Source organism: Panthera pardus, unplaced genomic scaffold (assembly GCF_024362965.1).
Source record: "Panthera pardus isolate Hobbes unplaced genomic scaffold, ASM2436296v1 HiC_scaffold_1, whole genome shotgun sequence".
NCBI classification, from domain to species: domain Eukaryota; kingdom Metazoa; phylum Chordata; class Mammalia; order Carnivora; family Felidae; genus Panthera; species Panthera pardus.
In genome coordinates, this window is record NW_026526654.1 from 81993051 (window position 1) to 82018564 (window position 25514).

At 39.5% G+C, this 25514-nt stretch overlaps 1 protein-coding gene across 1 annotated transcript in view; it reads left to right on the forward strand.

Moving 5' to 3' along the window:
- Positions 1-1966: 1966 nt before the first annotated feature.
- UBL3 (ubiquitin like 3) overlaps positions 1967-25514 on the forward strand; it is a 64107-nt gene continuing 40559 nt past the window's right edge. The window contains exon 1 of the mRNA XM_019447876.2: positions 1967-2084. Within this exon, the coding sequence (XP_019303421.1) occupies positions 2058-2084 (27 nt within the window). The 5' untranslated portion in view covers positions 1967-2057. The remainder of the gene's footprint in view (positions 2085-25514) is intronic.

Consider the following 25514-nt stretch of genomic DNA (forward strand, 5'->3'; position numbering starts at 1 on the left):
ATGAGATCACATCGCTGTAGGTTGGAGAGGTGACTTTCAGACTCTAAATCTGTTGACATTCTTTTATAAGTGTCTTACTGAGACTGCCCTTGCTAAGATACTCTGCCAAAGCACTGAGAGATCTGGACAGGGATTCAGATAGACGTTGGTGGTTTCTGAATTTTGTTCCTAAATCTGGAGTAGCCATAGTCTTCCTCTAAGTTTCTCCCTAATGGTATGATTTTGTGCTATTTGCTAATCACTGTGGGTGTGTAGGTTTTTTATTACATTTGAGTTAAATAAAATTTGGGGGCTGGCCTGGTAAACTGGTGAATCCCCATGTAGTTTGTAGCAGCTATTTCCTATTGATATACATTTGGCGTGATATACTATTGTACCTCATACAGGTTTTGGTAATTTCAATTAACTGGATTGTAGCTTTGTGACCCTAGGTCTTCAAGAAACACATGTTCAAACATTCTCCCCGCTTAATGAGATCCTTGTTCCTGTTGAACTTCTACGACCTTATTGGAAATCAATGATTGCTTCTGATCTTCCAAATGCAATGCTGAAAAGACCTAGATGAAATCACTATACAAAATGCTTTGAGATTGCAGGATGTGGAGAGCGCGCTGTCATTAAAATGAATGATTCTTCTTGGAGGTAAACCGTATTTTTAGTCTGTGCGTATATTGTGCTTGAGGGGATTTCTCTGTGCAGAATTATTTTCTCCACATAATTCACACGCTCACAGCACTCCTGGTAGCAGGTATCACCTAACTCCTAGAGGGCAGCTGAGCTAAAGCGAGCTTTCCTTTCCTGGCAACTGTTGCTAGGAGGGGCGTGGCTTCGGAGTCCCGAGAGGCCGCCTTAGGCCGCCCCACCTCCCCCCCCCCACCCCCGGCGTAGACTACACTTCCCATGATGCTCGAGGGTGGTCTCCGTAGTGACGCACTGGGTGTCCGCGGAGCGAGGGGGGAGGGGGGGGCGGGGAAGAAAGGAAGGCGGGGGCGGTGGCGGCGGCTGCGAGGAGGGGCCGTGCTCTCCCCGTGTCCCCGACTTGCGCTCAGGCGGCTGCCGCCGCCGCCGCCATGTTGGCTTGAGAGGCGATGACAGGAGGCGGCTGCGGCGTTTGAGACTGAAAAGTGGAGGAGGTGGAGGAGGAGAGACAAAGCTCCGAGAGGAAACCATTCCCGGGCTGAGGAGAGGGAGGACCCGGCCTCTTCCGGGGACCAGCCGAAGTCGGCGTCGGAGGGGAGGGGAAGGCGGCGACGGGGGGTGGCGGAGGCAGGAGAGGAGCGCCGAGAAGCCGGAGACGATGCGCCCCGAGACCCGCCGCTGCCCGGAGGCGCCCGCGGCCTGAGCCCCGAGGGGCCGTGGGGTCTCCCGCCCGGCCCGAGCTCTCCGCGCCCCCACCTCCCTCCCCGCGCTCGCCGCCCCGGGCTTTCGCTTCGGCCCCCAACTAGTTAAATGCCCTTGAGCGCGGGTTTCCGCGGCCCGGCTCTGAGCCCCGGCAGCGCGAGTTGAGCCGTTTCCCCGAGCCGACCGCCGGCGCCGGTTCCTGCGCGGCCGCCACTCACTGCTCACGCGTCCATGTGTAGCCACATAGTTATCTGTGTACATCCACGCCGGGGCATTTTCCTCCTGCTTAATGAGGACTTGACTCGGGAGCAAGTGTGAATCACTGCCGGGCTGGGAAAGGAGGAAGGCGGATTTAACCCCCTCCCACCCCGCTCCATGTCCGTGTGTCACTCGGCTCGGTCTACCTGGCGCGGCCGGTCCTGGAGCTGCTGCTGCTGCTGCTGCTGACGACGACGACGACGGGGGCTGCTGCTGTCCGCCCGGGAGTTCCCTCCGGCTCCGGCCACCCAGTTCCTGGGGATTGTTCCTCTTCGCTCGGAACCTCGGCCAGGCCGGCGCTGTGACTCCGAAAGAACTTATTTTTTGGAAAGCACATCACGAACCGATCGAGATCGTTGAGGTTGATTTCTGTAGCTTGAAGACTTCTGCTCTTTTTTGTTTGTTGTAATTTTCCCCCCCCCCCCCGGTAAACATCTGGGTGTATATCAAACGGCAAGATGTCCAGTAATGTCCCGGCGGATATGGTAAGTGAAGGATAAGTTACGACACTGATTTAATTGTGGTTTCCAATCTTATTTAATCAGAAAGGATGCAGGCGTGGGGTGAAGGTCTGCGGGGGACTGTTGAAACGCCACGGTGCTGGGAGATTTGGAGAAGTTGGAGGTTCTGGTGTCCCCGTCTTAGGAAGTACCGCTTTTAATATGGCTTTTCTCATTTGGTTGTGTTTTCTGAATCATTTAAGACGATGGAGAAGTAGGGAAAATGTGGCAATGTAGCTTGAAGTGGAGAAAATCTCCCCCCTGTCTGTTAGAAGCCTTTGAACACTTGATCTTAGAGCTTCTGAAAACGTCAGTGACAGTGGGCAGAGCTGAGGACGGGTGTCCTTACTAGATACAGAGGTAGACGGGAAAACGGGAATCTTGTTCTATGACACTGACGGGATCTTAATGCAGTAGATACAAACTTGATGTTTTCAAGCGCAGGGACGTGTAGGTCTGCAAGAAAAACTCTACTGGATTTCGCTGGGAGCTTTTCAGTATGTCTGGGTGAACAAGTACGGCAACAGAAACGTTAAGATGTTTTGGAATTTTTAAAGATCTAGACTGACCGCATATTGGTGCTTCTTACGGATTTTCAGGACTTTCAGTAGCAAATATTTACTCGTATTACATCATTGGACTTTTCAAAGCTAATAAAACAAATTATTGAGCCTTGATCCTTGAATGTTGAGAACTTGAAACAAAAAGTACTCTTGCTTATTGATGCTTTTCTTTGTGTTTCTAAAGGTTCATGTTTGTTAATATTGTGAGTGTGTTGGCTAACAGTAACCGTGCAGGCTTACAGTGCTGGGAGGGGGTGGGTTTGTGCGAATTGAAATTACACTTCGCAGTCTTAGGAACGAACATAATGCAATTAACAGGAAGATGAATGATCTTGTTTATGAAAGAATTGAAGTTAACATAACATTAACATTTGAGTGTTCGTGTATTCCAGTGAAAAAACAAAATTGAACTTGGCTGGTTAAATTTTAAAATGTCAGATGTTTCTATAGGATCGAACCTCATTTACAGACTCAACAAAAAACCCAAAAACCACCCGCCTGAATGGCTGTAAATGGCATCTTTGACCTTGGTTTAAAGCCATTTTGCTTACGTTTGATTTGCCATTTAACATGCTATTTTAATGTATAGGAACCACAATGTTCTGTCTCTTGTGTGGCCACACAGCAACTTACACTCTCTTTCCTGAGTCTTAAAACTCCTGCATCGTGCCTTTAGTTTTCCTTTCCCTCCCGGTGTGCACACCCCAGAATGGTCTCCTGCCTGCCCCATTAATGGTAGCTGGATATGGTTTCCTCCACTCCACTCTCGAAGTTGCCTAGATAGGTCTCTGGACTGAGCTGGAAAGTGCTATTTGCCCTGTTAGTTGAGTGTTTTTTGGGCTCATCACCCCCAGCAAAGATTGGTTCTCTAAAGCCTCCATTTTATATCCGTGCAAGGTATGTCCACTCTAAGTACTGTTTATTCTGCCACAGAAACTGTAATGAAATAGATTTGTGTCATGAAAACAGTGCCACTACTTTCTTTAGGCCCAGTGCCGAAGACAAGCTGGAATGTGCGTAGCATCAGTTACAAATTGAAATGATTTGGGGAATACGGTTTCCAAGTCAGAAGGTTCGGAAGCTAATGCTCGGATCAGGGGGACGGGAACTAGTGGCAAGGTTTTATTAATAGGTGCAGTTATAAAATATAACTATTTCTGTTTTAGACTGTATTTTGAGGCCTTGCTTCGGTGGTGCTTTGAGATCCCTTGATTAAAGGTGATATGCAAGGGCAAAGCAGTATTATGTAATAAACATATAATGCCCTGATGATGCTGTTTCAGAGTGTGCCTAGTCTACACCTCAGATTAGATTGTTCTGAGTCTTTTTCATGTCTAGTTTTGAAGTTGCTCAACTTGTTGGAAGTCTTGAGGCTTTTTTCCTCCTATGTCACAACCTCTTAAAGCTTCATTTGCTGTTACTTCCTTAACATTGCATTTTTGCTTAAAAAGTGCCTTCATTAGATACGTGCCTAGAATTCTCAACTTTCTGAAACATAGCATGACAAATATTGGTTAGAAGTTGTTGAATAAAATGTTTTGTATTTGTTAAACTCTTCGTATCAATAACTGATAGTTTGCGTTTACTTTCAGAACAGTTTTACCACTTCGAATCCTACCCTACCCCCACCGCTTTCCACAGTCTGACCTTTTTTTTGCAGCATAAACTCCAAACTGATCAGGATACGTATGAATACATACATTTTTGCTAGGTGCAGTAAAATTTTCGAGTTTCTAAGTGGTGACAGCTAGTATGTGCTGTGTAGAAACAAATGTTACGCTCTTTTACATGTTAATGATGCTTGTCTGTTGTAAAGGAAAATTCGTAGTTGGGAGATGAGGTGGGGCAGTGAAATTATAACCTCTATCATGTTTTCATTAAAGATAATTCATTCTTGAGCTACAGTAATTGCTAAATCAATTGATGTTTTTGATAAAGTCTTTATATGACAACGATTGTGACTGACTTTAAAATAGGTTTTTTAGCATCGTGTTTTGTTTTATAAATATAACTCACATTTCCAATTTCTTTCAAAACATTCAATAAATTTTTGTGTTTACCATAAGGAGTCTCTTTTTTTATAATCCGAATTTAGCAAATCCATCTTTTTTGGAGGGGGAGTGGCACCCCTAGTGAATGGATTTGTAAAATTTACAGTTGGTACTTTAGCAATTAACATTCTGTAAATATGATCTATAAATAAGTGTATTTACATAAAATACTGGTTTTTCTTTTGCTAAGCGTGATTGGGTTTGAACTAAGAGATTTACTAACATTCTAGTGTAATAACTTATTTGTGAAAAAAGTCTAAAAATATCTGAACAGAATATCATTGTAATGCATTGTGTTTAAATGATTCATTTCCTTTATGTTTGTTTTCCCAGCCCAAATCATAATTCATGATGGGGCAGTATTTATTGTTAATAATTGTAGGATGGATTATGTTAATGAGTTTAGGTTTTCTGAAAGAGGATATTTACTCTTTCTGTTAATAGTAAGGCCTAAGGCTGGGTAGATAAGGTGATGATTTTGTTTTCTGGACTGGGAAAGCTATCAAGAAATAAATTACTGTATTTATGAAAGTATTATAGAAAACATTTGAGCTACTATTTAGAGCTTTGGACTAAAATTATATTTTATGATATCTATAAAATTGAAAGCCCTACTTAAGAAAGAAATTGGCCGTGTGAGGATAACAGCAAAGCAATTTTGGTATTTGAAACATTTTTCGGTGATGAAACTCTTGGAGAAAAGCTCTATCTTTTTAAGCTGTTCCTGTAGAAATTGTAACAGATAGAACAATTTTTAGTCTGAGGTTAAATAAGATCGTGATAATTTGAGTTTTTTCGGTGCTTCAGGACTATTTTTATTGTAACGTATCTCTTCCATTTGTGGAGAAATGTGGGAGCCCTCTGGTGGACAGGAAATTACCAAAATGAATTTCCTTTCAAAGTGAACTTCTATCACTTTTCCAAGTTGAAGTAAAATGAGCGACGTAGAGTCTACCAGGAGAGGATGTCATGCTAGAAAAAGGCCCAGGGAACAGAACATTTTTAACTTCGAAAAAAGAGGATGTAGTACCTCACATGTTCTCCTTACCTACAGCTCCTTTTAATTTTTCTTTCTCTTGCTGGAAGTCTTCTTTCAAGTGTAAGTGGAGAGGTTTTATGAAGCTAAAGGGTGGATAAATAAGTACGTTTATATATAGAAGTATGTGACCTGAGGAACAGCTTGAAGAATGTATCTCCAGTGGAACGTTCTTCTAAAATTGTTTGCCTTGAATATGTCTTGCATTCGGTGTTCTGGATGAGACACTTATTGTTAAGAAAACAAAAGGCAATTTACCTCAGCTTTGAATGCCTTTTCCTTTCTAGCTCTGAATCCTACTCCGGCTCATGTTCCCCTCCTGTGAAAATGGCTTTTAGTTCATGTCCAGCCCTCACGTGTGAATCCTTTTCTGTCAGTGCGTTTGAGATTCTTCTTCTACGATGACAATTATATAGATATGTCTTATTTCTGATTTTTAAAACAGAATAGATATTTAAGAACAAATGAGTGAATTTTCTTGACTCACGGAGCATTATTTTCTTTGTTACTTATAGAAAAAGTAGATATTGTTCCGTACCACTGCTAATTATGCTGTTAAATATGAAGTGTAGGATGTCGTCTTCTCTTTCTACTTTGAATATGAAAAATGTATTTTTAATATTAAGGCTTGAAATTATTTTAAATTAGTGGTTGCCTAATAATGGCTCTAGTTTTCATAATAAGGAACAGTAAAAGTATTTTAGGAGAGCGAAATGTATGCTTCTTAAATATATTCTTTAAGAATTCCACTCATTCTGGGAGAAGAAATTGAAAGTGATTGTAGAATATATGCTAACTGGAAACACTGGGGAATAAGTCATTCTAAATCAGTAAATTTTCTGAGTACATGAAGGCTCTTTTGGAAATAGTTCAATCTAACAGGATTACTGTCCTGTGTACTTAAGCATAATACACTACACATAATTTAACTTATTTTGGGTGATCTAGAGTCATCATTTGAATAATATCGATTGGGTTCAATGAGCGTTCCTTGTTGAGTACTTCTCTGTGTAACGTATCATTATTCTATAAGCTACAATTTCACACCCTGAACACCTAATATAGATTGTGAAGCTTTATGCCCCTTCGCTGTGTCAGTAATTTACAAAGTGACATGAGGCAAGTCAGTTGAGGTGTGAGAATAATAAGATTAGAATTTGTATTGGTTAATTTTATGCTCCAAAAAGGGGGAGGCATTGAGGTTTTGTATTAATATATGGATTGTCTCTGAGGCTTTTCTAGGCCCACATTCAGATGGTTACAATGAGTGTGGTTTGCTGCGGGAACTTGGGGGAGTTGTGTAATGTAGAAGCCAACAGCATGAGTTTTCTCAGAAGTTTTGTGGTGTTTCTGTGGTATATTACATAGTTACTTTAAAAAATGCCTTTTAAAAGACTATGACTTTGAATTGAGATGGGGAGCAGAGGCTCACTGTCCCAAGTATTTAAAAGGGTTGCAGAAAAAGGAGTTGTAGAACTTAAACCTGAATTACACATTTTATTATAGATGCTGATTTTTTTCCATGGTGATAAGAAGCTATCAGTATTATGCTACCTAGCAGATATTTTTGAGAAAACAAACAGTAAGTTGTCTCTACAAGGCAAAATTGACATTTTAATCATTAAGTGAGAAAGTATCTGCTTTTCAGAAGAGACTAATGTTATGGAGAGAGCATTTTGAAAACATGTTTAGACATTTCCAGTCTGTTGAAAAATCTTACAGAGAATTTCGGTGGACTTTGGACCCATTTGTTAGAACCTAAAAGGCAACACATTTTACTCAGCTTGCAAAAATATCTGACGTCAGGAAAAAGAAAATGTTATTATCGTTGACATCTGGTAACTGACTTTAAATTTTTCTTTTTCTTTTTTACTTTTTTGAGTTTGTTTTGAGAGAGAAAGTGAGCAGGGGAGGGGCAGAGAGAGGGACAGAGAGAATCTCAGGCAGACTCCACGCTGTCAGCACAGATCCTGATGTCAGGCTCAGACTCACGAATAGTGACATCGTGACCTTTTTTTTGGTTTGTTTTAATTTTAATTTTTTATTTTTTAAAATTTACATCCAAATTAGTTAGCATATAGTGCAACAATGATTTCAGGAGTAGATTCCTTAGTGCCCCTTAATGACATCATGACCTGAACCAAAACCAGGAGCTGGATGCTTAACCCACTAAGCCACCCAGGTGCCCCCAGTAACTGACTTTGAATGAAAACTTGTGCGGGGGTGCCTGGGTGGCTCAGTCAGTTGAGTGTTCAGCTCTTGATTTCAGTTCAGGTCATGACCCCAGGGTCCTGGGATCAAGCCCTGTGTGGAGCTCTGCGCGTGGGGCCTGCTTGGGATTTTCTCTCTCCCTCTGCCATCCTGCGCCTCCCCGCCCCCCCCCCCCCCCCCCCCCCCCGCCAACACCCCACTTGCTGCGCACATGCTCTCTTTCTCTGTAAAATTCAAACAACAACAACAACCAACTTGTGCATATTTGGTGATGGAAAAGTGATACAGTTTAGTAAACCAGTAAGTGACATATTTTTCCATAAAGATCTATGCATCTTTGTGAACTAAGTTTTTCAGTTAGGATTTATAGCAGTGCTTTTTTTAAAGTTTGTTTTTATTTATTTTCATAGAGATACGGAGAGCAAGTGGGGAACAGGCAGAGAGAGAGGGAGGCAGAATCCCAAGCAAGCTCCATGCTGTCAGTGCAGAGCCCAATGCAGGGCCTGATCCCATGAACCCTGAGATCATGATCTGAGCCGAAATCAAGAGCCAGACTCCTAACCAAGGCGCCCCTGACTTATAACAGTTCTTACATCGTCAAAATACATTGAACTTTACAAATTGAGAAAGCAAGATTTCAAAAAAAATTTTTTTTAATGCTTATTTATTTTTGAGACAGAGAGAGACAGAGTGTGAGTCGGGGAGGGGCAGAGAGAGAGGGAGACACAGAATGCAAAGTAGGCTCCAGACTGTCAGCACTGAGCCCGATGCGGGGATCTGAGCCAAAGTCGGACGCTTAACTGACTGAGCCACCCAGGCCCCAGGAAAGCAAGACTTCTAAAAAGGCATGTTAACAGTGCTGTCACTTAAAATGTTAATAGTAATAGCATTTTTAGTGATTGCAAGATTAAAACAAATTAATATTTAACATGGTCAATAGTTAAAATTGAAAACAATATTTTAATCTTTTAATTTGTTTTGGTATTTGTTTTATAACGCACATAAAATACGACTTGTAAATGAAGATACATATATTGGAGGTATATGCGCAAGTATTTTAGAGCTGGGATGTTCAGTCAAAAGAATTTAGAACCATTGCATAAGATGACTGCAGATTTCTGAGCTTTTTGAGTTACTGTGTTTGATATTTATAGTTGTTTTTGTCCCCTGCCTTGTTGAGCAGTTATATTTTTCTTTGGTCAGTATGCTTACCTCTCGCTCTCTCTGACCATTTACAGTTGCTGATTCTTATTTGCTATGGATGTGGAAGACAGATTTTCAAAGTGTATTAAAAGTATGTTAAAAATATCAAATGGTGTCCAAGTAGGATTTTCAGGAGTTGCTCTATAGCAAAGTGCATGATCTTTATTTCATGGACTTGATCATGTCTATTCTGGTTGCTTAGAGTTCTGTTCACTTGAGGGGCTCATTTTCTGATCTTAACTGTGTTTTGCAGAGATGTAGATTCTTGATAGTGAAAGGTACATGATTAAAACAATAAAATTACACGTACAGCTTTATTTTGAGCTGAGAGCAAGGAGTAGGTAGTCTTTGCTGTGTACTTGCTATACCAGGCAGCTGCTTGGCATTTTATAGATCATTTTACATGATAACATTTCCTTTAAGTGACCCTGGGTAAACAGAGTTGGTTTATAGGTAAAGAAGCTGCCACTGCCTACCAGGGTAAGACCACCAGGAATGCATCTGGAGTGAAACAAATTAGGTTAATGACGTGCCGCAGCAAGGAAGGGCGCCTGCCCGAGGAACCATGCCAAGCCCCAGTGACAGGAAATGGGAGAGGTTTGGGGTAGGGTTTGGGTCGTGCTGCATGATTCTAATGAGGAGCCGGGGGAGGTACAGACTAGCTCTGGATTGTATACCCTCAGCCACGAAGTGCAGGTGGGTTAGTAATCTCTCAGTGATCTCTCAGCTGTCTTTGTTTAGGAGGCAGGAGAAATAAAGGGGCTGGGGCAGATGTTAGTCATTTTGGAACTCTGGTGTGGCCGTGGGAGAAGTTTTGTTGCCTATTGGTCTTCTCTTGGCCTTGCTGTGTCTTGTCCAGACATCACAGGGTGATTATCAGCAGAGCTGCTTTTTACTTTCTCACAGTCGAGGTTTAGAGAGGGTAAGGAGGTCATAGAGCCAGTAAAAAGTAGAGCCGGGATAGGAGTTTGGGTCTGATGGTAACAGTGATAAGCGAGCTAAGCCCTTTCCCCCTCCTGTACCTGCTAAATCCCTCAAGCACATTCTCCGAAGCAGAATACCTTAGATTCCTTACCAACACCTTCCTGCTGGCGTTCACTGCTGGTTGGTCTGAGATAGCGTGGTAAGGTAGAGCTGACACCTGTTTTATAGATCTTGGCAAAATACCGTATAACATCTGGGTTGGAATGATTGTAATGAGCGTGGATTCTTTTATTAATTGCTAGAATTAAAGGGAGTTTTCTTTAAACTTGTTGGAGCTTTGAGTCTCCAACAAGTTGGAGCTTTGAGAATATATATATCACACAGTAGAATTTTTTCCTATAAACTCACCACTTTGAATGTAGAAACTATTATTGCTTTATATATCTAACGCAGATTTTTAATGGATTCAGTGCTTTCAGAGTATTTTGGTTTTGTCTTTGTACTGTAGATACTTTTGTATTGCAGGTTTTCTATTGATTGGTTCAAATCCAGTAGCATTTTTGTGGTCTATATAAAATATATATATGTGGGCAATTTTCTGTGACTAGATTCTGAGAAGAAAATGTTCTTCCTGCTGATGAAAATTGTCTGAGGCGTTAAATCTTTTGTTTATGAACTTAAATTAAGATGGTAATTCATTATGTTTAGACAAAATGTTCTCATGATACATGTTCAATTTTCCTTACTTTCATATAAAATTAGTGTTTTTGCCTCAGAAATATTCCTGCTTTTGTATGCTGCTTTTTTCACTTAGTCATATGTCATAAAGAGCTATCCATACAAATAAGCGTGGAACCATATTATAATTTTGAACTGATTCTGATGTACATAAATTGTTTAGCTAATTTCATACCTATGGGCATTTAAAAGCTATTATAAACAATGATCTAATGCATATTTTAAAACATATCTCTGTACCTCGTCTGATTATTTTATTTAGTTTTTAAAAATGTTTGTTTTTGAGAAAGAGAGAGAGCACGAGCACAAGTGGGGGAGGGGCAGAGAGAGAGGGAGACACAGAATCTGAAGCAGCCTCCAGGCTCCGAGCTGTTAGGGCTCGAACCCACGAGCTGTGAGATCATGACCTGAGCTGAAGTCGACGCTTAATGGACTGAGCCACCTACGCGCCCCTGGTTATTCTCTTAGGATAAAACTCTTAGGAATGTAGTTGCTGTGTGTTAGATATGCGTTAAAATTTGGGGGGGGGGGGAAGAGGGATACATATTTATAAGTTTAAAGCATCCTTGGAATACTCAGTAACTTTAACTTTTGTTTATGCGTTACCCTGTTCGTATGCTAGATTATATTTCATTTACAATGTTTGCATTTTTGTTCATGAAAGAGGTTGACTAGTAAAGGTTTAGTTGTCAAGCTTATGATGACTTCATAAAATGAGCTGGGAAATGTTTTTGTATTCTTTGGTAGAGTTTGTGAGGATTGATTTTATTTCATCTATAAATGTTTGGAAGAATTCACTGGTGAAGCCATCTGGAGTTTTCTTATGGGGATTGTTGACTCTTTCTTACATACATACATGAAGGACTATTCACATTTTCTGTTTGTCAATTTTGACAAGTTTTGCTTTTCAAGGGATTTGTTCATTTTATCAAAATTTTCCGATTTGGCTTACAATTTTACACGCTATCTTTTTATCTATCTATCTATCTATCTATCTATTTATTTGATGTTCATAATATCTGTAACGATACCTGCGTTTTAAATCTGCTTACTGGTGATTTGTGCTTCCTCTTTATCTCCATCAGTTTTTAAAGAGCCAATTTTCAGATTTAAAACATTATTTTCTAATTGGTTCCTGCTTTTACCTTTATTTCTTTCCTTCTAGCTTTTTATTTTTATTTATTTTTTAAAAAAAATTTTTTTAACGTTTATTTTTGGGACAGAGAGAGACAGAGCATGAACTGGGGAGGGGCAGAGAGAGGGAGACACAGAATCGGAAGAAGGCTCCAGGCTCTGAGCCGTCAGCCCAGAGCCTGACGCGGGGCTCGAACTCACGGGCTGCGAGATGGTGACCTGAGCTGAAGTCGGACGCTTAAACCGACTGAGCCACCCAGGCTCCCCAGTCTTCTTTTTTTAATGTATGTATTTAAGTCATGGAATTTCCCTATAAAAGCAACTTTAGCTGGATCTCACAAGTCTGATATGTTTTTATTTATCACTCAATCCAAATATTTTAAAATATCCATTGTGGTTTCTTATTTGATCCGTGGGTTATTTCACCAGCTGTGAGATTATGACCTGAGTGGAAATCAAGAGTTGGACGCTTAACTGAGCCACTTGGGCACCCCTGGGTTGATCCATTTATTGTCATTATCTCTAGTAATAATCTTCGCCTTAAAGCTTGCTTGCTTATGTATGTATGTATGTATGTATGTATTGGATGTAGTATACTTTTGGCTTCTGTTTCCATCTTTTTTAAAAATGTTTCTTTGGGGGCGCCTGTATGGCTCAGTCGGTTGAGCGTCCGACTTTGGCCCAGGTCATGATCTCACGGTTTGTGAGTTTGAGCCCCGCGTCGGGCTCTGTGATGACAGCTCAGAGCCTGGAGCCTGCTTCGGATTCTGTGTCTGCCTCTCTCTGTCTGCCCCTCCCCCACTCATGCTCGCTCTCACTCTCTCTCTCTCTCTCTCTGTCAAAAATAAACATTAAAAAAAATTGTTTAAAAAAAAGAGGACTTTTCAAAAAAAAAAAAACAAAAACACTTCTTTGTCCTTAGAGATAAGATGAATCTCTTCACATACCATATAGTTGTTTTTTTTTTTTTTTTTCTTAAACTTGATAATCTGTGTTGTTTCACATTTAATGTAACTGCTTTAGCACAATTTGGGGGTTTAAATTGACCATTTTTATTTGTTTTCTACTTGTACTATCTTTTATAACATCTTTCCTCATTTCTTGCTTTCTTTTTGATTAAACATTCCCCCCCCCCCCCCCCCCCCGTGTTTCCCCTCTTAGCTTTTTTGTTATAAATTCTTTTATTATCTCCTTACTGGCAACCTTAAGATTACAACATACATCTTTGACTTATTTGAGTCTATCGTAAGTTATTTCCTTACTGCTTCCAGGAAAATGGAAAGGCCCTACAATATTTGAATCCCATTTCTGTATTCCATGCTTTGCTTTATTGTAAACCCCCAAAGATGACATTATTGTTGCTGCTGAGATAATAGTAATGGTAGTAGTAATTAGTAATAACAGTGTTGCTGTTTTTATTAAAATAGCCGTTACTCATCACTTTATCATCACATTTACCCTTTTTGGAAGCCTTCATTTGTTACTGTTTCGCTGCAGTGACCTCTGGGTCATTTTCCTTTGTTATAAGGAGTTCCCTGTAGTATTACTTTCAGTGCAGGTCTTCTGGTAATAAATTCTCTGCCTTCATATGCCTTAAAAGTGCATTTGTTTTGCCTTCATTTTTAAAGGGTCTTTTCTTTCTGCACTTTCAACTTATTTTATAATTTCTGGCTCCCCTTGTTTCTGTTAAGTCAGCTTTTGGTTTTACTGTTGCTTCTTTGAAGTCAGTGTGTTTTTCTTTGACAGTGTTTAAGATTTTATCTTTGTCTTTGGTTTCCACCAATTTTACTATTGTGTGCTTATGTATGACTTTTATTGTAATTATTCTGTGTAGAGCTTGTGGAGCATCTCGACTCTGTGGCTTGTTATCTTTTGTCACTTTGGGGATTTTCTTAGCTGCTATTCTTTAAATATTGTTTCTGTTCAGTTCTCTCCTTTCCTTCTGTGACTACAGTTACATGTATGTTAGGTCATTTCATAGTTTCTGACCACTCACCCCTACCCTACTCTGTCATTTTTGATATTTTTTTTACTGATTTCAAGTTCACTTACCATATCTTCTCTGTGTACTGTTCACTTATACCCAATTATTAAACTCTCAGTTTCAGTTTCTGTATGTTCAGGCCTAAAATTTACAAGTTCTCACAGTGTGTACATAAATTTTCTTGAGCACATTCATCATTGGTGTACTATTCCTGTCCGATGACTCTAATACCTAGATTACCTGCGAACCTGTTTCTGTTGTCTGGTTTTTGATCATTTGATCCTTTTTCCTAGGATACTTGGTAATGTTTTATTAACATTATGATGAAAAATTATAGAGGATTTGAATGATGTTATCTTTTTACAGGTAGGTTTTAATATTCTCTGGCAGGCAGTGAGGAAAACATTGGTCACTTTAATTCATCAGTGATTGATATGACATGAGGCTGAATTCTGGGCTGTCAGGAAATTCACTCCTAGTTTGTAGCCCTTCTGTACTCTCACTTGAAAGTTTGGAGTATTTACCAAGATGTTTCTTTTTGGTAAGCCTTGGCAATTGTAAGTACAATTAACCCTTGAACAACACAGGTTTGAGCTGCACAGGTCCACATATATGTGGATTTTTTTTTACAATACTGTCAATGTATTTTCTTTGTGATTTTCTTAATAACATTTTCTTGTCTCTAGCATACTTGATTATAAGAATATATATATATATATAATACCAATAACTTACAAAATAAATATGTGCAATAATTGTTTATCTTATTGGTAAGGCTTCTGGTGAACAGTAGGCTGTTAAGTTTTGGGGGTGTCAAAAGGTATATGTGGATTTGTGACTGCAGAGGGATTGGCACTCCTAAATCCCCATGTTGTTCAAGGGTCACCTGCTGATGAAAGCCCTGCTTAGCCTTTTAGTCTCTTTGCAACATCTTTTTGCTGGGTTTTCCTGCATTTCAGTCCATGTTTATGATTCAGCACATTTCTGGAGGGCAAAAATTGAACCAAATGTTGGGCTCATTCTTTGAGATTCCTTTTTATCTGAGATCCTCAATTCCTGCTTACCTCGGTGGTACAGAATTCCAGTTTTGTCTTCTCAGTCCAGTGAGACTGATGCAAACACCAGGATGTGCTTCGTGTTGGCTTTTATGCTGTGTATTGGTAGTTGGCAAATACCCAAAGGGGAAAGAGTGGCGATCGCGAGGTGTTTCTCTTCTCTGTGGGCTTTTGGCTCCCAATGTCCTAGATGTCTTGGTTGCTCCCTCTATGCCTTCAAATAGCTGAGTTTCTTTGTTTTTTTTAATTTTATCTCACTTTTATTGTTGTTTTCAGTGGGAAATTTTGTTTGATATTGCTATTCCCTCATACCTTGACCAAACTCCTCTCCCCAACCCCACACTCCCATTTTGGCCATGCACTCACCAGTTCTGTCTTTTATTCTAATGGTAATTGAGAATAGCTACAATTAATTAAATACTTAACTATGTCACTTCCCATGCCACCATCAGCCCAGCAGTTGCTTAAGTTAGGAGTCATCTTTGATTCCTCGCCCTCCCCCCCCCACCCCCCCATCCAGTCCATCGCCAAATATTTCTGGAATCTGTCAACTGCTCTTTATCTCCATACTACCACTCCAGTGCAAGCACCGTCTTTCTCCCCTGGACTCTCCTGCATTAGTCTTGGAGCTAATTCTTCTCCTTCCATTCGCATCACCCTATACTACATTTTCCAAAAATGGTTTGAGTGATGTTTATAAGACATAAATTGCATTCTCTTTGCCTCTGAAAAACAGAAAACTTAAGCAGCTTTCCATTAAAGAATAAATTCACATAGAATAATATAACAGTCCCAAGGCCCTTCAGAGTCATCATCTGGCTCCTGCCTATCCCTCTGATTTTCTGTCATTTGACTTGTGAGGCTTCAGTTACACTGGGTTCTTCTCAGTTCCTCAAACAAGTCACAAGCTCTTTTCCACAGCTAGTTTGAGTCTTCGCACATTTCAGTACCTATGCCAAAAACACTTAGCAGTATACTTCTATGCCCTCTGTATATGGCTGATGCCTTATTTTTTCTGTCCTCAGAAGATACTTCCTGACCATTATCTAAAGTTGAATTTCCTTGCCTTCTTGGTATATGCCTCTGGACTCATTAGTTTCCTCCATAGAACTTGTCACACCTTGTAATTCATTTGTCTGTCTTTCCCAGTAGACCACAGATAGAGTCTATGAGAATAGATATATATAGCTAGTACTAGTATGGTGCCTTTGTATAGTAAGTTCTTCATAAATAGTTGTGGATGAAAGGAATAAATGGCTGTGATGGGAACTGTACCAAGCTTATTACTCGAGAGATTGAATCCTCCAAAAAAACTCTCAGAATAAGCCTGTCAGGTAGGTAGGTTCTAGTGTTAGCTGTATTTTATTGCTAAGGAAAGTGAGATTTAAGATGTCTGGTCATTTTCCTGAAGCCACTGGCTAGGTGGGCTTTTTTGTGTTCTTGGATTGTTTTTTTACTTTTCCAACTTTTGGACCATTCTTTACCTCGCTGACGTCATTTCCTCTTCACCGTGTGTTTAAAACTAACTGCTGTGATCATACAAATATTCTGGTATTGCAGCTTAAGCTTTTTGCCTAATAATAGCCAAAATGTCAGAAAAGAAATTAGAAATTTGTAATGGAAGTTGAGAAAGTATTAATAGGACTTAAATACTTGAAGTGGTGAATTTTCAGTATGGCTCTCAAGTATTGTGACTTTCAAGCTATAAAATCTCATCCCTTTGTGACTAAATAAAAAGGTTACGTTACAATTAACTACATATATTTGAATATTTATATATATTAAATACCTATTTGAATAAAACATTTTGAATCTTTTATACCTAAAGGACATCAGTTATACAGATTTTTGATTTTTGCACTCAAAATAATTATAAAATTTCCATGGTAGACATCATTTTATGTCTATACTTATTAGTCTAATATAATAACCCTGCCCTTTTTATTTCTTTGCATTATTCATTCAGTTAATCAACAACTATTTGTTGAGGATACGCTGTATGCCAGGCATTTTTTAGTCTCTGGTATACGGTGGTAAATGAAACAAAGTCGCCCCCCCCCCCCCCCCCCAGTGGAGCTTACATTTAAGTAGTAGGAAGACAGACATTAAACAAATAACTAAAATGTATAGTAGATGTTCGTAAGTACTACAGAGAAAAATAAAGCAGGAAAGAGGTTGAGAGTGCTGAGAGCATGCTTGTGTTGGTCTGTTTTAAATATTGTGTTCAGGGAAGAGCTGACCAAGATACTGACATTTTTATATGGATCTCGAGGAGATGGGGAACGAGCCATCCGGACATTTGAGGAATCACGTTCCAGGCTGTGTGAATACTGCCTCATTTGATTTCTTATTTTTCAGTTTCGCTCGCTGTTTCTTCCGCCAGCCCTCCCCTTAAATGTTTGTGTTTCTCACGGTTTCTGTTTTCTTTCCTTCTGCGTGAACTAGGTGATTATTACCTTCCTCACAACTTTTTGCAGCAAACATTTGTTGGGTTCCATTGTGCCAGATAGATTCTGTCAATAGTTAGAGCCCATCAGTTTTCTCTCATGTCTCTCGGGTCAGTTTCCTCTTATCTCCACTACCTTCAGCCAGGTCTTCATCCAGATACTGGTCTGCTTTCTCCACTACTATCTGCCTTTCACCCTTTCCCCAGGTTTGCTTTTGAAAACACAGATCTCCTCATTTGACTGTTCTACTTAGTGGCTGGCCACCACTTAAAGGCCAGTCCAGGCCACGCTGCTTCGTTGGTGGCGTTAAGGCTCTTAGCGGTCGGGTTTTGATCCGTTCTCTTCTCTTGCTGCTGCCCCTTGGATGTGGCGTGTGCTTGAGTTTTGATGACCCCCTTGCTTGACACACATCTTTCTGTTAACTGTTAGCTTCTGTCTTTCATCTTCTCTCTGCTTAGGACGCACCGTTCCTCCCCCTTCTGGTGCCATTTGTGCCTGAGACTTGTTCTCAACTGCAGTGCTGACTGGTAGCATCTTGTCATTTTGTCAGGCACTCGGGCACCGTAGCTATCACCTGCTGGAGGCTCCAGACCAAGTGACAGTTGAGGCAGAGCTGCCTCCTAGGAGGGACCAGGGGAGGATAGCCAGAGGGCAGGACTGCTTTTTTCCGGCAAGAGTTAGCCACGGTGTAAGGCACCGAGTCCAGAGAGATGGGGCTTAAATCCTGTTTGGGCCTAACTAGGCACCTCTGGTTCTGAGTCCAGAGATTTCTAGGTAGCGGCGAGTCTCAGCATTTCCTGCTGAACCATCATAACTCCAGATGAAGAAGGCCAGATCTACAGAAAAGCCCGGTGAAAGGATTGGAATCCTAGGCGACTGGGCAGGAATAAAGGTCATTTCCTCTACTCTGGTCCTTGTAGATATTTCTGTCTGTTTCTTCTACTAGACAGAGAATCTGTTCTTTGAGGCAAGAGAGAAGCCCTGTCTCCCTCATCTTGCTCTACTCCTGCACCTAGCGCTGTGCCTATTATTATGCAGAGAATACTTCATGAATGTTGAATTAGCGCTGCAGCTTTGTCCAGTAGAACTTTCTGAACTGATCAAAATGTTCTTATCCGTGCTGTCCAGTAAATAGCCACTAGCTGCGCGTGGCTTTTGAGCACTTGCACAATGGCTAGTGTGACTGAGGGACTACATTTTTAAATTTTATTTTAATTAACTTAAATGTAAATAGCTATATGTGGCTAATGGGCTGTATTGGGCAGTGCAGTCATATATAGTTTACATAGTTAATGCTCTCAGTGGATTAAAGAGATCTCTGGGTTTTTTTGTTTTTTTTTTCCTTTCTCTTTCTCTTTTCTTTTACTTATTTTCCAAATGGTCCCAAGTTGCTAAGCTTTGGGTCCTGTTTTTTGTGTGTGTGTGTGATTTTTCTGTTCTCTCAATGTCAGCATTCATTTTTTGCTACTATCGTTATGTATATGGTCATCAGCCTTACTTAAAGCTTTTTGGATTTTAGTCTAAGTGGCATAAAAAGACCTGTAATCAAGCTTATAGCATCCTCTTAAAAAAGAGCAGATAGGTAGGAACCTGGGAGTCATCTTTGACCTCTTTTTAACCCCAGTAAGAATGTGAAATCAGCCTTCAGGAAAGAAGAGAGGGCTAAAAATATAAATGTGCACAGGCAATTGAAGAAAAAATCGTATCAATATGAGATTACATGAATTCACCAAGAGAGAGGGGACAGCCCAAAAGTACAATACCTCTATTTAGAGATGGGAGAGAAAAAGAGCAGAATTACAGGATTTTTTTTTAAAGTTTGTTTATAGTGAAAGCCACGCATGGAGAAACTCAAGGAGGAATAGTCTTGGGCGATAGTAGGCACTGCAGGAAGTGAAGAATAAGGACGAATTAAAGTCCATTTTGGGTAATATGGTGAAGGCTATGTGGATCCTAACTCACTGTCAAGTATTTCAATGGGGTCAAAACAGTGTTTTCCTTGTAATTCTTCCATATTGAAGTGCCAGGCTTCAATGGATTCAATATGGCCACTCTTTTTGAAGTCGTTACTGTTTTTTACTTTCGTGTCCACATCTACCTTTTCTCAACCCTTGCTGTGTGTCCAAATGTTTTGCTTTGCTACTGTATTATCTAGACAGGCGTTAATGGTTCTTTTTGCTCTGTCATTGATTCTTTTTAATCCTGCACAGGTGATTTTCCCTATTACCTAATACTAGGGCTGTTGTTTCAGTAACAACCCTTCAGTTCATGCTTTGATGCCGGGTTTACTAAGAGATGTCGTTTCTTGTTAAATTATCCATGCCCGGAGAAAGACAGTTTTGCTAAAAATTGGGGCAACTTGCCTCTTAGGGGTGCTGTCAGACTCCCAGTGGCATAGGAAGCAAGCAAACGGCTCTTTCATTTCCCAAAGTGTTGTCTACTTTGCGCCTTTGGGACTTAGGACAGGCAGCCAAGAAAAATAAAAAACTGGGAAAATATTTCCTCTAAATATCTTTGTTCTAAAATAGAGATGGGTTCATTGTTAGGTTGTGTATAGTGCATAGAGCAGATGAAAGCTTACTGTACTTTTATTTTCAAATTATGCCAACACTGGTCTTTTCTGAAATCTTGTTTCTCAATTAGAACCACCACATGTACAGCTGAATCCTTCCTGGAATAATTAAAGTGGCCATTGCAGTTGGACACAAGGGGAGAGCAGTCTACCCTGAATTTGTAAAACCTTTTCCTTGTTTACCAGGTGATTTGAATACCTTATGTCAGTGATAGTTACCTGGGAAATGCACTAGAGATAGTCATAAGTACAAAGGGAGATGTCTGAGAATAGGTCCATCAGAGAGTAATGAGACAAGAAGAGTGGTGCCCACCATTTTCCTTCTGTTTGAAACAGTCAGTACATGGGGCGCCTGGGTGGCGCAGTCGGTTGGGCGTCCGACTTCAGCCAGGTCACGATCTCGCACTCCGTGAGTTCGAGCCCCGCGTCAGGCTCTGGGCTGATGGCTCAGAGCCTGGAGCCTGTTTCCGATTCTGTGTCTCCCTCTCTCTCTGCCCCTCCCCCCGTTCATGCTCTGTCTCTCTCTGTCCCAAAAATAAATAAATGTTGAAAAAAAAAAAAAAAAAAAAAGAAACAGTCAGTACATATATTCATTTTAGCTAAAGAATAACATTCTCAATTTGACCATCCTTGTTTTGTTAGTCTTAGCATCTACTATTTTTTTTAAACGTTTTATTTTTTGAGAGAGAGAGAGAGAGAGAGAGAGAGAATGAATGAGCAAGGGAGGGGTAGAAAGAGAGGGGGACAGAGGATCTGAAGCAGGCTCTGTGCTGACAACAGAGAACCCGATGTGGGGCTCTAACTCACGAACTGTGAGATCATGACCTGAGCCGAAGTTGGACGCTCAACCGACTGAGCCACCCAGGCGCCCCAGCATCTGTTTTTTTTTTTTTTAAATAAACTGTTTAGAAGGAAAGGTAATCATAATTCTGCATTATCAAGTAGGTTAATGAGGTTGCCACTCAGCAATAAATGAATGTAACTTATCTTACATAGTAAAATGAAATGATACTTAATCCTTTCTGTGATCTCTAGATTTACTTGTCCAGTGTTTTCTAAAGGGAAGTATTTATCTGGCTTGTCTTATTTTGCCATTTTTTTGGCCATAATCTATTTATTTTATGTATTTGCATTTACAAATCTGAATTTCATTGTTTTATTATTTTATTCTAATTTTGTAACTGATTAGAAAAGCAATAGCATTATTGTAAAACTTGTAAAATAGAAAACATTTTAAAGAAAATAATGCCATATATAAACTTCGTACAAATACTATTAATGTTTTTGCTCTCGACTCTCTAGACTTTGTGTGTGTGTGTGTGTGTGTACAGTTGATGATTCATTTTGGATTGTTCTGATTTGGGGAGGTCTTAAAGATCAAATTTAAGTGTAGGCAGTTTAGGTCAACTCAGAAAAAAACCTTTATATATTTTTAAATGTTTATTTTATTGAGAGAGACAGAGAGAGAGACAGAGGATCCAAAGTGGGCTCTGTACTGACAGCAGAGAGCCCGGTGTGGGGCTTGAACCCACGAACTGTAAGATCATGACCTGACCCAAAGTCAGACACTTAACCGACTTAGCCACCTAGGCACCCCCCAAAAGCCTTTAAATCTTTGACTTTGTCCAAAGAATGAAGTAGGCTTCTTTTTAACACATCGTATCTGTACCATACCTTTTTTTTAAAGATGCAGTCTTTCTGGACTTTCTATAGAGTCTAATATGGATGTGCCTAATTTTAATTCAGTAATTTCCCTAAAGTCAAAGCAAAGCAAATATTCACCTAAATCAGAGTACTACTTTATTTTAGTAGAATCAAAAGGAGGAGGAGTTGGAGTATTTTTATATTTGAGATTTGCAGAAATGCTTATTTAAAGACTTTCTAATCTCTCCAAAGGACTCAACTTTTTTTTTTTTTTTTTACCCCCTCAAATAATATTTTGCTTTATCCTATTTCTAGTTTGGAGACACGTATATAGTATATGATAATAACATCTATATACATCTTTATAGTACACAAGAGTTTTAAAAGAATCTTATACTTTGAATTTTATTTATACTTTATTTACTCCCCTGTCTACCTGTCAAATAAGGTAAAAACAAATTCCTAAATGTAGAACTTACAAAATTTGTACACTGTGTTTACTTTTTAGAAATCACATTTGTGTAAAGGTCATTGACTTACTGAGTTTAGTCTCCGTCAGTTTATAAGCTACTTTGCTTGCCAGATCTGTTCAACCAAGCAGAGTATTCTAGTGGTGGTATTGTTAATTATACCAAAATTAATAACATCAGCACTTTTTCTCAGCAGTCCTGAGATGAGCGATTTCTGCTTCTAATTTAAGTAGTCCAACAAAGAGGGCTTTAAAAAGACCAGTTGCAGTCACCTGGTGACTACTTATAAAATACTTTTTAGTTACATCTAAGTTCCTTAAGAACCACATTTGTTAATGATTCTATTTTGGGAACTTATGTGCAGTCAGGTAATTCAGATTATGTATTTCTTTACCACATCAGTACGATACCATAAACCAAAAGTAAGTTTAAAGAACGTTGGTCAAAGTTTTTACATGCCCTTGTACTAGAGAAGTATTAAGCAAGTAAGTTGGCATACTAAACCTCGTTATCTGTGGAATACATATTCAATGAATAAAGGATACATTCAGTGATTAATGAATGAATAAGGAAAATGGTAGAAAATTCAACCAAAGAAGTTAGCGTATTTTTTTGGAAAGGACAGAGTCTTCAAGTTCCAGGTGAAATTTAAGATGCAGAGGAATAGTAGCACAGTCTTTGTTTGAAAGGTTAGTTAGACCTACCAATAAACTTTACGGAATGGCTTTCTGAGCAATTTGATTAGTTACCCGAGAACCGTGATTCCTATGAAATAACGTAGTACAACTGTAAATAATAAATACAAGCTCAATCCTGATATGTATACAGCTTTGCTATGTCATGAGGAAATTATTTTTTCTCTGTGATGAATCTCGTATACTAAGATATGTAGTCTACACATAACAGATTTGAAAAACACACAAACATCAGATATACTGAAACACTGCTCAGATTTCAGTCTTTTATAACAAGATCCTTTTGGAGCCTAAGTCAGTATGCCTTCTTGTCTGGTTTGTGTTATTTGCAATATGTAAATACAGTTTAGATTAGCATGTATTGAGTGGTCAGGTGGGCAGTGTTTTAAGTGCATCAGACGTGTTCAATAAAATTTCCCAAAGTGCTATCAGCCAGGTATTGCTATTCCCATTTTATAGATATGGAAACTGAAACATGGAGAAATTGAGCACTTTGCTTGTATCTGGTGGAGTTAGGATTCAAACTCAGACCTTCTGTTTCTAGGGCCTATTATGTGATGCAGGTAATGTCTCTGGATTTCTGGGAAGTTGTGCTATATTATGAAATACTACATATATTAGAAATGAAGCAGTTCATTTTATGTAAGCATGTGGTGATGTTAGAAATACGGCGGCCTTCATTTAACAAATAAGAGTAAAAAAGCTAAAGGGTTTACGTTAGTATCTTTAGCATGTAGTTAAGTTTACAAAGTTAAAGGGTCAACTTTATTCTCTTTAGCGTGCAGTTTACTGTTTATATCATGGTTGTAACCTAACATGTTGATTTGAGCAATGTCCATCCATAGTCGATTCTTGAGATTAGGAGAACAAAAGTAGGGTGGAGGGTAACCCAAGGACGAAAAACCCTTGAATGTAATGTTTTAAAATGTCTAATACCACTTCAAATATAGGAACCATGAATGCAAAATAAACTCCAGGGTTGCAAGGAATCTGGTAGTAGCCAAGATCTAGAATTCATTTTATGTTACTATAAAAATCTAAGGACCTCCCGGTGAGATGCTGCTAGTCTCTGGTACATCTTTTTTGCAGAGTCACTAACATACCACTACCACTAGGGTCTTCATTAGAGAAGCTTCTTTCCAGAAAAAAATAAAATGCCGTATGTTAGAAGTGCTGTAACAGACATTATTAGGCTTATCCAAACACCATAAATCATTCTGTTGAGTTTATTTGTAGAATCTCTTACAATTTCTGAAGTGGCTGATATTTCATCCTTGCAGTGGTCTCTAGAAAAATCTGCGGGGGGGGGGGGGGTAAGGAATAGGGGAAAGGGATCATTATCCTTCCCTGTGATGGAAGCCTCAGGTCTTTTAATTAGCCTTTGACATTAATGAATGTTGCTCATTAATTCTTTTAAGGGGTTTGGAGTCTTTGTTTTTTTAAGTTTACGTATTTTGAGAGAGGGAGGGAGGGAGGAAGGGGGAGAGAGAGAGAGAGAGCACATGTGCGCGAGTGCACAAGCTGGGGAGGAGCAGAGAGAGGGACAGAGAGAGAGAGAGAGAGAGAGAGAGAGAGAGAGAATCCCAAGCTGACCCCACACTGTCAGTGCAGAGCCAGACACAGAGCTCGAGCCCACAAACCATGCGATCATGACCTGAGTGGAAAATCAAGTCCGATGTTTAAAGGACTGAGCCACCCAGGTGCCCCAGGGGGTTTGGATTCTTTCTAAACCATTTCTCTCTAAATTGCTAATATGTTTCTCTTTTAACTTTTCCTATTAAAAAAAAAAAAGGATGTCTGTAAGAGCAGATTTTATTTTAGAAGACTCATAAAAAAAAGAAATCTATATAATTTTCAGTGCCGTAGTATTTTAATTTATTATTATAAGTAACCAGTAGTTATCCAGAATCAGTTACAGAAAATGTAACTGCTTTATTATATCAGGTCTTCTAATTCCATAATAGGTGGGTTAAGTTTTTTCCCAGATTTGTAGTACTATTAAAACCATCTTCGTAGTTTATGGACTTGGCAGAATCTTGTATTCGCAGGTGGCTGTATTTCTTTTGAAGTCTGTAACCATGTTTCTTTATTCCAGGACTTGGGCTGTGGATACACACTGCAACAAAACAGTTGGCCTTGCTTGGCCTTTCTCTTCAATCTTACACTGACTGTTCATTTCTCCCTCTCTTTTTTTTTTTTTTTTTTTTTTTTTTTGTCCCAAGCTAGATGACCTGCCCTACAGTTTGACTCAACTCTTTATAACATTGGGAGTCGCTTAGGTGGCGGTTTGCAAATGCTTAAAGTTCTATGAAAAATTGCAGACATACACAGAAATGGAGAGAGTAATATAATGAAACCACTATGTATCCATGTTCCAGCTTCAACAGTTCTCAACTCATGGTCAGAAATGTTTTATCTGTAAACCTGCTCTACTTGCTCCTGGGTTATTTTGAAACAAATCTCAATTATGTGTGATATTTGATATATATGTTGCGATATATGATAACGACTCTTTGTAAACTACCATAATACCCAACACAGCTTCAGAGTTAGCAGTACTTACCTAAGATTACCAAACATTTAGACATAGAGCATATAAAGGCAAATTTTTATATTACCTGTTACCTGTTAGCAATTTGAACTGAAACCACTGAAAAATTAACATTTCAAAATGTGGTTAGCATTTAA